This window comes from Gastrolobium bilobum, unplaced genomic scaffold (assembly GCF_033153095.1).
Source record: "Gastrolobium bilobum isolate Gb01-03AN ecotype WA unplaced genomic scaffold, APGP_CSIRO_Gbil_v1 utg5726, whole genome shotgun sequence".
Taxonomy (NCBI): Eukaryota; Viridiplantae; Streptophyta; class Magnoliopsida; order Fabales; family Fabaceae; genus Gastrolobium; species Gastrolobium bilobum.
Window position 1 is genome coordinate 86,000 of NW_026896804.1, and position 15,178 is coordinate 101,177.

At 32.7% G+C, this 15,178-nt stretch overlaps 2 protein-coding genes across 5 annotated transcripts; both read left to right on the forward strand.

Moving 5' to 3' along the window:
- The first annotated feature begins 458 nt into the window (after window positions 1-458).
- Window positions 459-5,873, forward strand: LOC133302073 (phosphatidylinositol/phosphatidylcholine transfer protein SFH11). Its single transcript, XM_061501795.1, has 10 exons — window positions 459-826; window positions 904-1,003; window positions 3,171-3,437; window positions 3,686-3,763; window positions 4,371-4,472; window positions 4,595-4,644; window positions 4,795-4,919; window positions 5,450-5,595; window positions 5,690-5,731; window positions 5,817-5,873. Exons 1-10 carry the CDS (start codon window positions 459-461, stop codon window positions 5,871-5,873), a joined length of 1,335 nt encoding a protein of 444 aa, XP_061357779.1.
- Window positions 5,874-9,251: 3,378 nt separating this feature from the next.
- Window positions 9,252-15,178, forward strand: LOC133302096 (vesicle-associated protein 1-2-like). 4 transcript variants are annotated; one of them, XM_061501825.1, is made up of 9 exons: window positions 9,252-9,522; window positions 9,652-9,722; window positions 9,921-10,002; window positions 10,145-10,260; window positions 10,369-10,533; window positions 10,635-10,685; window positions 11,712-11,789; window positions 14,300-14,410; window positions 14,959-15,178. In XM_061501825.1, the coding sequence occupies exons 1-8, from the start codon at window positions 9,471-9,473 to the stop codon at window positions 14,408-14,410; spliced, it is 726 nt and encodes a 241-aa protein (XP_061357809.1). In that variant the 5' UTR covers window positions 9,252-9,470; the 3' UTR covers window positions 14,959-15,178. The 4 variants fall into 4 exon arrangements, with proteins under 4 accessions (XP_061357809.1, XP_061357808.1, XP_061357810.1 ...); XM_061501824.1 differs by having other exon boundaries at window positions 14,300-14,388; XM_061501826.1 differs by lacking the exons at window positions 10,635-10,685; window positions 14,959-15,178 and having other exon boundaries at window positions 10,369-10,561; window positions 11,719-11,789; window positions 14,300-14,951.

The following is a 15,178-nucleotide window of genomic DNA, read 5'->3' on the forward strand; positions in this document are numbered from 1 at the left end:
TAGTGGTTTTTTTTCGTGTTTCTTCCTATTTCTACTATTTCAGAATTTTTTTCATTTTCTCCTTAGTCCACACTTAAATTCTGAACCAAATTTTACGCATGCATTTTAATTTTTAATTCTGCTGTTCTCACTTTTTGTTCATCCATCCACCCTGACACATGGTTCGCATAAGATTATTATTATTTTGAATTTGATAATTTTCTTTGGCCACCCTTAGGTTTATAATTTTTTTTTAAGCTAGTTGTGAAAATTCTATTATCAATAATATGGTGAGCAAATACGTTTTTCATTTATGTGAGGTATAAGATTTCAAGTGTTGATTTTGATTCCTGAGTTTCGACTATTATAAAAAATATCGTGGGAAAAATTGTCTGCTAATAGAGTTTTCAAGGCAAAGCCATATTCAATAGTTTTGTATCAATGCACATTTTCAGTATTATATCATATTCTCCTTACAAATGAAAAGTCCGAAGGCCAAGGCAGAGTACAAGGATATTGCTATAGCAAGAAGTGATGGAAAAGATGAATCATTTTCAAGTTTTCAGAGATTGAGGTTTGATTCTGGTGGTGGTAGGAAAAAATCTATTCATCCCCCGATTGAAACGCATTGGCATCTCCCTTCGCCAGAAGGGAAAAAAGCTTCTTCATCCTTCAAATCACTGTTGTCTTACCCGCTCATGAAACTTAGGAGGAGTAAAAGCCTGAAAGTGATTCTAGAAGGAGCTCCTGATCCAAGAGATGAACAAATTGTCGAGTCTTTCCGCAAAATGCTTTTTGTTGAAGGTCTCTTATCGCCTAAGCATAATGATTATCATACTCTTCTAAGGTATCTATGTCTCCTGCTATTATTCTAAGGCAAGTTTGCACAGTTGGTTTTCTAACCTGCATCGCCTTTGATGTTAGGTTTCTGCGAATGAGGGATTTTGACATGTCAAAATCCAAAGATATGTTTCAGCACTATCTGAAATGGCGCGAGGATTTTCAAGTAGACACGCTTGCAAAGGTGAACAACCTGAAACTCTTAAGATATATTAATTTTTAAATGTGAAATTGATAACTCTATTTGGTCGTTACATGCTGCATTGTCGATATAATTTTAATAATTCTTTCTGTGATGTCTGGATGGCATAGAGTGATTATTAACATATTATTAATATATTAGAGTGGTTATTAACATAGCACATAAGGGTGGAAATAGGTCACACAATCTATTAGAGCTTATGACTTAGCTTGGCCTAGCTTTTTCAATAAAACGGCTAAGCTAAGTTTTTTTTTCTCCTCAAAGTTCTATTTAGTTAAAGAGTAAATATCCTGGTGCTCAGCAAATTTTACGATACCCGTTTTAATTCTCAGCAAATAAAAAAGCTATTTGTGGTCCCTAAGAAATTCAAAGTGGATCCATTTTAGTTATTTTGATGGACTAATGTGGGTCTTTTCTGAATTTATGAGAGACCACGATTTCAACTAAATGGATCCATTTTGAATTTCTTAGGGACCACGAATAACCTTTTTATTTGCTAGGGACTAAAGCGGGCATCGTGAAATTTGCTGAGGACTAAAAATGATATTTACTCTTAGATAAATAGGTCATGATTCAATACTTTAAAAATGTATTTTATTCAGATTATATATATATAATCTGAATAAAATACTTTTTTAAAGTATTATGGCCCTATATATATATGGGAAAGATTCTTTTGACTCCAAAATAAGACTTGTAAGTCTTACTCTCCATCTCAGCCGTTGTTGAACGAAAATCAATGGTTGTCATTTATAGTATAATTAATAATTAATTAATTAATATAACTTCTTAAATTATAATATGGATGGAAATGAATGGTTAGGATAGGGAGTAATACTTAAAAATTTTTACTTTGGAGTCAAACGATCTCTCTCATATTATATATATATATATAAGGCATGATCATTTTATACCGGTGTAAGTTACACTGTTAATCTTGTTTATTGATCCTATTTACTATTTATATCAAATAGTTCTTATTTATTAGATATTTGAGTCGTTAGATACAAGTAAATCAATATCAATGATCAAGATTTGGTGTAGCACTTTTTATTTTTACACTAGTGTAAGAATATCCTCTCTCTATATATATCTTTTGTTGTATGGCATAAAGTTAATTTCTATCACCAAAAGGACATCTTTTTTAGTTTGAAAAAAATATAACGATAAAAATTAATATAATCCAAAATAAATTAAAATTATAAACATATTTTTTCTCCAAATCTAAAATGATATTATTTTGAAATAACCACAAATAAGTTATCTCCAGTTTGGTAAGAAAATTAAACCATATATATATATATATATATATATATATATATATATATATATATATATATAATTTTTCAATATTCATATTATATACTTGGTATATTTAAAAAGCTTAACCTGCTAGTCCGCTAGTATATTTAAAAGTATATATAATGATCTATTTAAAATGCTTAGTCTATTGTTTAGCTTGTCTAGAAGTAGGCTTGTTGGCATTATCTACCTTAATGCCAAATTATTATCTAAATAGACTTTCCTGTTAGGTTAGACTTTTAAAAAGGTCTAAGCTAGGCCATGACAAAAAAAAAAAACTATTTAAGAAACATGTTTTGACTAAATAACATGCCAGATATTTAATGGGTTTTATGATTGTTATGTGGTAGGAAAAGTGATTGTGTAATGTTATAGAGATTCGTTTTGCGTGCCATAATTTTTTATTTATTTTTTTGTTTTAAAAAGTGTGGACCCCACAAAATATTGTGAGGGTAGGAAAGTTTGTTGTGTTATGTTAAAAGATAAAACGAAAACCCATATTTAATTCAAGTTCTCAAAGAACCATTATATTTAGGTGGCTCTTTGTGACCTTGCTTAAAGAGCCATTATATTGACGTGCCTCTTTGAGAACATACTCTGCTAACTCGTGGGCTCTGGTTGCTATGTTGCGATGGATTGGTAATTTAGCGATGCGAACTTGGTGTCAATTCCTCAAGATTGAATTTAGAATTTCTTCACCTCTTGACTAATTGTTGTAAATTTTGTTTAAAATCATCAAGTTCTTTTAACCGTCTGTCTTCATGCTAAAATTCAGTTCAATTATGATGCTACTGACTACTGTTGAATTTGATTTGTTTATGGGATTCACATTTTGGTACTTAATCAGGAGTTCAAATTTACGGAGTACACAGAAGTGAAGAAATGCTATCCTCATGGATACCACGGAGTTGATAGAGATGGCAGACCTGTATATATTGAGAGAATTGGGATGGTAGACCTTGACAAACTGATGCAAGTAACCACACTTGAGAGGTTTATCAAGTATCATGTATCAGAACAAGAGAAAACACTAGGAGTAAGATACCCTGCATGTTCTCTGGCAGCTAAAAGGCACATAGCATCCACTACAAGTATCTTGGATGTCAACGGAGTAGTAAGCAGATTTTTTCTATATATTTTTACCTTTTTATTAGAGCTTGCCATTTTCCTGTTCAACTGTTTCAGAATTCTTCCTATAGGGGACTTGGGAATCACAAATTCTTACATAAGAGGAAAGTGGCTTTTATCTTTCAAGCAAACAATATCCAAAATGAAACCTATCTAGATACACTTCATTTTCTCACGGTCCTTATCTATATGGTTCTCCGAATGCTGAACGATTATTTGGTTGTATTCTTCCAGGGAATGTCTAATTTCTCAAAGCCCGCAAGGTACCTCTTTACGGAAATTCAGAGGATCGATAGCAGTTACTATCCTGAGGTATTTTTTTAGAATGTAGCTCATAAGCAGATGATTTATAAATGCTTGTGATAAATGTGTGAACCTGGAAATCAGTTTATCTACTGATAAGACAACGGAATAGTTTTCAGGTTTATAACAATGTTTTAAGGGGAGTTTACAATTTTTTTTTTTACAAATTTTTAAAAACTACGCTATGTACTACACCTAATATATAGTATAGTTTGTAAATATAACATTTCTTATGTTTCAATAATAAAAAAAGGTATTTATTTCTACCAAAACAGTTTCTGGTTTTCATTCAAAATTTATGGTACACTAATGGTGCAAAATAGAGAAGTAGAGGTTGCAAACCTGAGAATTTTTCAGTTTTTGTAACAAACAGTCCCCGATATTAACTAATCCTTGTTTTGTTTTGGATAAATTCCTATCACTATTTACAGTTTGCCTACATGTTTTTCTTTATCTCCCCTCGAGATATTGATATTCTTTTTCTGATGCAAGGTTGAACTTATTGATTACTCTTGGTAGGAAGACATGCAGGAATTTGTACTCAAAATAGTTTGCTAAATGTTCGGTTTATGAGCATTAGTGTGCAGTTAGTTAATATTCATTAATTTTCTTGCAGACTCTAAATCAGCTCTTTATTATTAATGCCGGATCTGGGTTTAGGATGCTGTGGAAAGCAGTGAAGACATTCCTAGATGTACGCACAGTAGCAAAAATTCAAGTATGGATCATTTAAATTCCATATTATTCATTTTCAGATACAATGAGGTTGCACATACTATATTCTGTTTGTATTACTCTCGACCTCGTATTTATGTTGAACCTGCAAGTTTGCTGTTTCAGGTGTTGGGTTCTAATTATCTCAATGTGCTGCTTGAGGCTATTGATCCAAGGTAACGTGACTTCTGCTTAGTTTAGCCATGATTTTATCATAGTAACAACTTGATACCTTGTTGATGAATTTTTTTACTACTTACAAGTGAACGTGTGTATGAGGTTCTGTACTTAATGAAGCTCCTGGATTTAATTGTCTGATTTTACAGTAATATGCCAACTTTTCTGGGTGGTAACTGCACATGTTCTGATTTTGGAGGTTGCCTAATGAGTGATCGAGGGCCCTGGAAAAACCCAGAATTGTTAGAAATGATTCAGGTAGGCAATACTGCCAATGACATCTTTTAACTTTTGGACCCAACTAGTGTTGGTATTTTCAATTGTCATCTTGAAACAATTGAGAAGAGATCTATAAAGAGCCACTCCAATCCAAAATTTTAAGGTATTGAGTGAAGGCCTTTTTAATAATTTTATATTATTCTCTAACACACTCACTCAAGTAAGAGGGCTTGAAAAGTGGATATTACATAGTTCAATTTTTTTTTTTTTTATGCTTATTTAATTCCATGAGTAAGGAGCGGTGAGGATCGAACTCGTGACATTATGATCGCTGAAATTCTGATACCATATAAAAAATCACTTCAACACAATACCTTAAGGTGTTACGTGAGAGTCTTTTTAATAGTTTTATATTATTGTCTAATATGATATCTCGTTAATTATGCAGGCAATTTCCTTGAGAGAAGAGATCGATGGTAAACATGAAAATGGTGATGTGGCTTCGGAAAATTTCTTGGTGCCCAAAAAGGTTTGAAATTATTCACCTTTTTCTTACCTATAATTATATGGGTCCCCTTGCTTAACATGATGAAATGCAGGTTGATATGCAAAACAAAAGTGGCTTGAGTCTGGCACTTGAGGAGACTGCATATGCGGAAACAGACTCAGCATGTAGGTTAGCATTGCAAAAAATTAATGGGCTTGAAGCTGCTCTTGGAGACACCAAGAATGTAAGTTTTTCATATGATGATTCCTCTAATGTTAAACCAAGGCAATCCAAAATGATTAGCGGTTATTTTGCTGATATTCATACACATATAGCAGAAAATCAAGACACTGGAAGATGCACTTCAGGACACCAAGATGGTGAGCTCAACAACATTTATGAATCTTTCTTCCATTCCAGCAATGTGAAATGACCGTCTGTTTTTCCTTTCCTTTTCTCTTCCAGGCCTTGCAAGAACTTGCACAGCATATACAATGTCTTTCCTCCAGCAATGGGAAATGACATGACCGTCTGTTTTTCCTTTTATTTTCCCCTTCTATTATTAGATGAAAGTTCAGCAGACTCTGGCAGATTCTATCATAGTGGTTGTACAGACATCTGCCATATGTATATATTTACGACAAATATAGGCATGTTAAATACGTGTACCATTAAACATTAACTCAAGTTTTTTCATATTTCCTTTTTTAAATTATACAAATTACTTTGATATCAATTTTAAATTTTTAACTCAAGAGTTATATATTAATGAGGCAGTTTCTATAATGTTTGGTAACACATGTCATGTATTCTTTTTACTTGGCCGGTTTTACTAGCAAGGTTTTAACAAGGTATGGATATAATTGCAATAGACATTATGGAAAATTGTAGTTATTATTCCACTTCTTTAGTTTCAGCCTAGGGGTGTTAACGGATCGAGCCGAATCGAGTTTTGATCTTAAAAGCCTGATCAACTTGTATTTAAATGTATTAGCCTGATCAGCTTGTGTTTAAATGTGTCAGCCTAATCAAGCCTGTTAACTGTTATAATATAATTATTGGCCTGTGGCCTGACTTATTTATAAAAAATGAAAGCATGATTTAACCTGTTAGCCTGTTAAAAAAAAAAGATAATAAAAAGTTTATCTAAACAGGATGTACAGTCAACAGCACTAATAATTCCATAAATATTCATAAATTCAATGTACATCCAAACAATATAATATAAAATAAAATCATTCAAAAAGTCTGTTTAACCAATAAAATAGGATGAAATGGATTGAGGAGAGAGATGACTATTACAAGTAGTATAAAAAATATAAAATAAAAATAAAAATTAATATACTAAGCCTGAGAGGCTCTAAGGCCGAGCTTTTAAATTGAAGCTTGAGGCCTTTTTATTAAACGAACTTTTATACATATTCAAGCCTGGTTCCAACAATAAATTTTAGGCATATAAGCTCAGGTCTTTCCGAGCCGAGCCAAAGGCCCCTGGTTCGTTTATCACCCCTAGTTTTAGCGGTAGCTATATATGGCTTAACTGAAGGTGAGTTATATGCACCGTACTCTTTTTTCCTTTACTAAATTTTCATCCCACTGAATTTTTTCTTGAAAATGTTTTTAATAAGACCGTCTAAGTTAATGTATAACAAAGATTGTATACTAATTACTTTTTTTCCTTTGCTAAGATTTTATCTCAGTGTATATTTTCTTTGTAAGGTTTTAATGAGGTATATTCATAGTATATCATCGTTCAAGAGGGAGTGTTATAAAATGGATGACTTTTTGTATCGTGAACAGTAATTAAAATTCCGAAAACTTTTGACGTTTATCCCCCCAATTTATGATTGTAATTGTTGGCATTTATCCCTCATTTTATGATTGTTTAATACTAGTTTAATTACCTTTCATTGTTGTAACACTATATAAATGGGTATTATCATACTAATGAATAATGACATCTTTCGGAGTACATTCTCTTATTTTTCCTTCAATTACTTCATAATTTTCTCTCTAATTTTACTTTCTTTCTCTCATATGAGACCATTTTTCTATAACATTAGTAGGGAGAGATTATACTTACTACCTTTTTTCTTACTACTTGTTACTACCAAATCTTAACCGTTGATTTCCGTCATTCTAACGGTTGTAATTTATTAGAATTAATAATTAATTAATAAGTGTGATCCAAAAAATTATAACCATTAGATTGACGGAAATCAACGGTTAAGATTTGGTAGTAACAAATAGTAAGAAAAAAAAATAGTAACTATAACCTTTCCCACGTTAGTAACACTTATTTTAGATAAAATAGTTTGTCATCACTCTCGACTACTTTTATAAAATAATTCGTCTTCACTGTCGATTAGTAGAACTAGAATAATATTTTATAAAATAAAAAGTTATTTTAAAAATATTTAGACATAAATTCTAGTAATTAACGATTATCTTAGAAAATATTAGTTAAGGAGCATTTAATATTTTTTTTAAATGATCCTAATTACTTAAAAGAGCTAGTAATAAAATTCTCTTTTTTTTTTGGTAAGCTAGTAATAAAATTCTTTGGTATTTTGAATGTATAATTTTTTTTAAGTATTTTGTTAACATGTGTTTTTAAAAGATAAGTTCAGGAGTTTAAAATAAAAATAAAATGATTAATTATTAAATATGTTAAAAATTTAAAAAAATTTAACTTTTTTTTAAAATAAATAATAATAAAAAATTTATTCTTATTTGTTAATATGTATCTTAAAAACATATTAATAAAATCTTTCATTTCTTACTTTTTACTTATATTTTGCAAAAGAATGTCCATCGTTTACAGTGTAGTTTTTCGTTCTGAGTAAAAGGGCAATAATGACATATTAATGAGAAGTAGGTAAGTTTAGAGATCCGTAATGATGCGTGAGGGATTCAGTATGAACTACGATTGATTGTGTAACCGGTGAGCCCTACTCCTGCAGGGTTGGAAAAAAATTTATAGTGCATCTGGATCACATCACCGTCGTCATTCAATTAAAAATTTAACATCTGATTTAAAAAATATTTAATTTTTTTTTTCTCATCAGTTTTTTTTTTTCCTCTTTATCACTCTTTCACCTGTAGATGACAAAACAGACTTGGCTCGGCGGTCTAATTCGTCCCATCCGCTAAACTGAGCACGGCAAGTTAAGTTTTTCAACTCATCTTAAAAAATGAGACAGGACGGACTTATTTTTTGACAGACATAGGCGGGTCGAGGTGGGTTAGTGTAAAATAGGCTTGGGCTGGTAGGCTAACCCACCCAACTCATCAAACGGAGCGGGGCAGACTAAATTTTTTAGCCCACTTTCAAAAACAAAATGAAATAGATTGATTCATTTTTTGATGAGTTAACGACGGAATGGAACGGGACGGGTCGGCCAGCTCAGTTTCCGTCTCTACTTTCACCCAACAATATTATGTGATTGAGGAGCACTAAATATGCTCCCAGGGTTGGCAGCTTCGTAAATGCCATGAGAGTATGACAGTGAATATAGTAGTTATCAACTTATGTTGGCGAAAGCCTCTTATTATTTCTCCCTCCTCGGGAGACACACACAATTAGGTTGTTGTGGACGATATTAGGAATTTAGAAAATTAGAAGAGAGGGAAAGAGAGATAAGGATATTGAGAATTGAAAAAAAATATAGAAACAAAGAGAGATAAGGATTTGAGACAATAAATATTATTTCTAATTAATATCAATCATAATTAATTAATATTCATTTAATGTTAAAATGGTAAATTTTTAATTATTATCAATTTAACTCTGTTCTTTTTAATTGATATTAATGTAATGATTTTATTTTTGGGCATGTTAGAATCTTTTAATGTTTTTTTTTTGGTAATTTAAGTTTGAACGCACTTGGAAATGGCCACATTCTCTCCACCACAGAGAAAATAGAATAAAAAAGGAAATTGAATAAGAATCCCTTTATTGTTTGTCATAATCACATTTGCATTTCAATTCCCTTCTCCCCCTCGTCGATCTCTCCGTCCATCTTTGCTGTTGTCGGAGCCAAATTCTCTGCACAATCTCGATTTCTCTACGCAGATTCTGCAGATCGCGCTTCTACTATCGAGACCCATTGATCCGAGATGAGCACTGGGGAGCTTCTCAGCATCGAACCTGTCGAACTTAAGTTCTTCTGTGCGTTCTCCCCCCCTTTATTTTTCTTTCCTTCTTTTATGCTCTTCTTTTCCCGTGGATCTCGTTGTCTTCTTCTAGGGTTTGTTGTGTGTTTGATTTGGATTTGGCACTCTTGTTTCCTTATTTCAGTTGAGCTGAAGAAGCAGATCTCATGTTCTCTTCAATTGTCAAATAAGACCGATAGCTATGTAGCTTTCAAGGTTACGTTTCATTTCACCACTTCTCGTTTCAGAGTGCTTCTTATTTTTTATTTTCTTTTGGTTTTGGAGTATGATTTGGTTGTGACTTTTATTTTGCCAAACTTATAAGATCTGATAATTTACCCTAATACCAATATCAGTCTTGGTTAGCTCTTGCGAGATTTGCATGTTTAAATTTGTATTTGATTTTTTTCCCAGGTGAAAACTACCAATCCCAAGAAGTATTGTGTTCGTCCAAACACTGGAATTGTCTTGCCACGATCCACATGTGATGTTACAGGTACTAATGCGAATAGAATAATCTGAATGCATATTACTTTCTCCCTCTGCCTTTCCCCAACTTTTATTCTTAATCTAAGTTGTCATTTTTCGTCAATCAATGGCTTCTTGACATTTGGTCTTTTTTTTTTTTTTTTCCCCAGTAACTATGCAAGCGCAAAAGGAAGCTCCACCTGACATGCAATGCAAGGATAAGTTTCTTCTTCAGAGCGTCAAAACAAATGATGGAGTCAGCCCAAAGGATATCACTGCAGAAATGGTATAATACATCATGCTAATTGCCATTACAACTTCCTTTGATTCTTTTTAATTTCTTAATCTTTACATTGGGTGAAATGACAAGACATCTGCCATTGGGATTTTTCAGTTCAACAAGGAAGCAGGGCACGTGGTTGAGGAGTGCAAATTGAGAGTGGTGTATGTCTCTCCACCTCAACCACCTTCACCAGTCCTAGAAGGCTCTGAGGAAGGGTCATCACCTAGAGGCTCTGTTTCCGAAAATGGGAATGCCAACGGTGCTGACTCCACGACAGTGAGTTCTTATCTTGTTCCTGGTTTGGGTGGACCTTTCTTTCTTCTTTATAAAAAATCCAGTGATATCAACTGGGATACCTTTCCCTTTGGGTATTGCAGGTAACAAGAGCATTTACTGAACCACAAGTGGCTCCAGAAAAATCTGCTGAGGTAGAGGAAAGCGACTTTTTTTTTTATAGTGTATTTGTTGTTTGTCAGCATGCATTTTGATTTGTGGATGGCTGCTGTTTTAATTAACACATTAGTTGTTGCTTACATGTATCGATTTTTCAGGAAAGAATGTTAAAGAGAATTGAACTTTCTTGTTTATACATGTATCACTTGGTCAATTTGCAACTTTATTTGACTGGGTGATATTCTCTCTGTCTTTCTCTCTTGGCCCTGGTTATAAAGTTGGGAGTTCTGGGCTGTGTTATGTATTATGTGCTAAGCTGGTGATGTAGATATACACAATTGAGTTGTTAAGAAACAGTCTCATCCAAGCAAATTGATTGGAAGAAAATTTCATAGCTGAGTTGTGTGCTGAAGTGTTTGGATACCAGCATTTGAAAATTGTGGTTTTAACAAGAGTAGTTACTAATGATAATGACTTTGAGGCTTAGAGAATTCTTGCCCTGTCATTGTTATTAAATGATTGTTTTGATTTCTTTTCAGTTGTTTTTTCCCTTTATGTAGGTATTCACTACTTTTTTTGTTGTAGACATCTAGAAATCATATCGTGTTATATCAATGAATGACATTGAATGCATATACATAATTACATACTCATATAATGTAGATTATTTGTGTAAAAAGATGGCTTATAGGAAATAACTTTCTGGAATTAAAAGTGATATATTTCAGGTGTTTTTAGACTCATTTCATATAGCTTTAGGATGCATGCAACTTTTGTGGGTTGCGGTGTTCTGCTTCAGATTCTAAAGAATGCTATTAAATGATTTCAACCAAAATTTCCTTGTGGTCTAATAATTTCATAGCTAAGGGATAAGTTCATATTTTCAAGTACCAACACATCATGTTGTATGACCTATCAATCTTGGATTAGCAAGACAAAAAAAAAAAAAAACGAGTTTCTTCTATATTTAGTTCACGGGATGTAAATTTTTTTAAATCCTCTTAACTTCTTGGGTTTTTTTGTGTGGCGACTTTATTTTGATTCTAGCTACTTTGTTGCAGGCAAAAGTTCTTATCTCAAGGCTGGCAGAAGAAAAGAATAATGCAATTCAACAAAGCAACAAGCTTCGTCAGGAACTGGTGAGGATTTACAAAATATATATTATAGATAACTTTTATCTCCCCATCTGACTGGTCTTTATTGCTCTGTTTTTTCCTGAATGAGGAGTGGCGAGGTTAATTAAATCTGAAATATGAACTCTCTTGATCAGGACTATTACCCTTCCTCAAGTGGGTAGTATTGTTCTAAAACTGAAGGAAAGCACCAGAAATAATAGGAACGTCATAAATATTTTGAAGGATTGGCCACTGGTTCGTAACTGAGCCTGGTGGATGTGTTGATTTTCTTAAAAAGGACTTACTTCTTCCCCTTTTTCAACGTATTAGATTTTCATATAATATAATTCGATGAGAATTTCTGGTTTTATCTCCCCGACCCCCTTCTCCCTTGTTTTTTGCTTACTACAATACAATTTTATGTGATTGTGGCACTATTTTAGTATTTTACCTAGGATATTATGTGTTCTATCATCTCAATATCCGGCCTGTCATCATATGTCATCAATACCCATTCTGACAATTTCTGTGGAAACCTAACTTGAACTTAAAAGTAAAAACACATGATGCTCTGATTGGGATGTGGAACTGTGGAAGTATTTAACAGGTTCATCAAGGTAACTTTAAGGTTTAGAGATTGATGAAGATATAAATCATAGAATCAGAGCAGTGTGAATGAAACGGCGTAGTGCATCAAGGTTTTTGTGTGACCGCAAAATTTTCCTTAGGTTAAAAGGAAAATTCTATAGAGTAACAATAAGGCATACAATGTTATATAGAGTTGAATGTTGGCAAGCACATAGACAACATGAGCATAAAATGGGAGTAGCGAAAATAAGGATGTTAAGGTGGATGTATAGTCATACGAGGATGAATAAGATAAGAAATGAAGATATTTGATGAAGGTAAGAGTAGTATTGGCGGTTGAAAAGATGAGAGAACATAGATTGAGGTGGTTTGGGCACGTAATAGGAAGATCCCTAGATGCTTCCATAAAAACAAAAGCTTGTTACCAAGAGAGGAAGAGGTCGATTGAAACTTATTTGGGGGAAGGTATGAAAATAAGACTTAATGGAGTGAGATATAGATTGGCAGACGATGTGTCTTAGGATAGATTGGAGGAAAGCTATTAACATTGGGGAAGGTTATACCCGTTTTTCTTCGTATGTTCCATATGATCTCTTAGTCCTTTTCCCAATTATATCTCTTTCTTTCTTTCTTTTCCTCCCCTTTTATTTTATTTTTGTTTTTGTTTTAATTTCTTTCCTTCTTTTCTTCCTCTCAATCTTTCTTATTTATTTATTTATGTATTTTATTTTTCTTTATTTATTTTATTTTATTTTAGATTTTATCCCTCTATTTTTTTCTTATTTTTTATTTTTACTTTCTTATTCTTTTTTGTTCTCTTATGTATCTTTATTTTCACTTTATTTTACTTTATTTTTCCTTGTAATTGTTTATTTCTATTTTTTAATGGATAATGTTATATATATTTTTAAGATTTTAAATTTATCTTTTTTTATCACTCTTTTAGTACCTTTCATTTGGGTTCATCTGCCACCAACTCTAATTAATTTGGGATAAAAGTGTTGTTGATGTTGATGTCAAAGTAACTTTAGGAGGTGGTCTTTACTTGAATAGAATTCTTGCTTTTATTTTCTTCCTTAAAATATTTTTAGGGTGTTTAATCAACAATCTTTCCCTTTTCTTGATATGCTGTGTATTGTTTGTGAGTAATGAGTTTCAATTGCTTAGCACTGGGAAACTGATGGCAGGAACATTTGTGCAGGACATCTTGGTTATTTTTGCTTCATATGATTTCATATTAATTCCATAATTTACATCTTTAACCTACGTTTCTGTTCAATTTGTGCATTTTTGCCTCTGGAACGATCTCTTAAGAAAGCTTATTTTCCTGTCAATTGCTTTCTTGCCCGTTTATGTTGAATTTGAAAGTTGAAACAAGTCAAAAATCGTCTTAGTGGTTTTTAGTCGTGCATATATCGAAAATCTTTTTTTTTTTAATTGAAAAGTACACGATGACAGAAGAATTGGGTAGGATCTATTTGTATTACTGTTGCTGCTTTCGAATGTTACTTTTGAACTGGTGGAAACACTTAGGGCAGACGTAGTTGGTCCTGAAGAAAGTGAATTATCCAGTCAGGCGATAGGCTAAGGCTATTCTACATTAGAAGTCTAGAGCATATATTGAAAATCCTTTTTAGTCGTGCATTTGATTACAATCTCTCTTTATTTAAAAAATAAAATAATTGAAAATGTTACAATCCTACTCCAAAGTTATGGGACTTGGAGTCCCACATTAGTTGTATGGGTGATTAATGTGTGGGGTTTATATGGACTTTGAGCTTTTCTACCTCTTGAGCTAGCTTTTGGAGTGAGGTTCTCTCAAAGTTCGTTTCAGAAAGTACAGATGACAACATAATTTGTTATGATCTATTTGTATTGATGTTACTTTTGAATGTTACTTTTGAATTGGTGGAAACACTTACTTCCGATGATCTTATTACGTGCAGGACCTGCTGAGACGTGAAAGCAGCAAAAGTCGTGGGGGTGTTTCGATTGTCTTTGTCATATTGATTGGTTTACTCGGCATAATTATGGGGTATCTCATGAAGAAGACCTAAGTATTTTCGAGATTCGATCTTTCACCATGCTTTTTTATCTTAGTTTCCTTATTGTTCCTGACTATTCTAGAAATGATGACGAAACGCAAAAAAGATTAATTCGGCAGGTGTTTTTTTTTGGGAGGGGGGGAGATAACATTTCGGACTTAGAAACACTAGTTGAAAGTGTGGGTTTACGGTAGCTTGGAAATCAGATTGCTGGGAACTGACTCATGCTTTAGATAACATGCATTCTTTTTGTAACTTAAGGGATATTTGTTCTTTTGTGTGGTTCATCTAGTGACTATCTGGAAATATCAACAATGACCACTAGTAACGTGCATATTTAGAGTGTCTGATTTTCCTGTTCATGTGAAGAATATTACCTAGTAGTTGTTACCATTATTAAAAGGCGAATATAAGTTCGTCATTGGTCATCAGATTATAGGTATTTGTACGGTATTGCACTATTTTTGCAGTTTAGGGTATTTCAGCAATTTTTAGGAATTATTATTGAAGACGATCAGCGGAAGATAATATTTACCTAAAAGGATCTATTTTATCCACAGGAGGTATACAAGCAGAGAGGCTTCTGTGATGAGTGGCTTCATTATCCTCAATGAATATTAGTCTCGTACCTATGGAACGCGGGGATTCTAGCAAGATATAGAGAAAAAGTCTTAACTTTTTTTAAGTGGTTATTTTTTTAAGGAAAAACTAAGGTTACTCTTGAAATTTTTAGCTTGATATATGTAGAAGAGCCATATAATTTTGGTCGATTGTTCTATG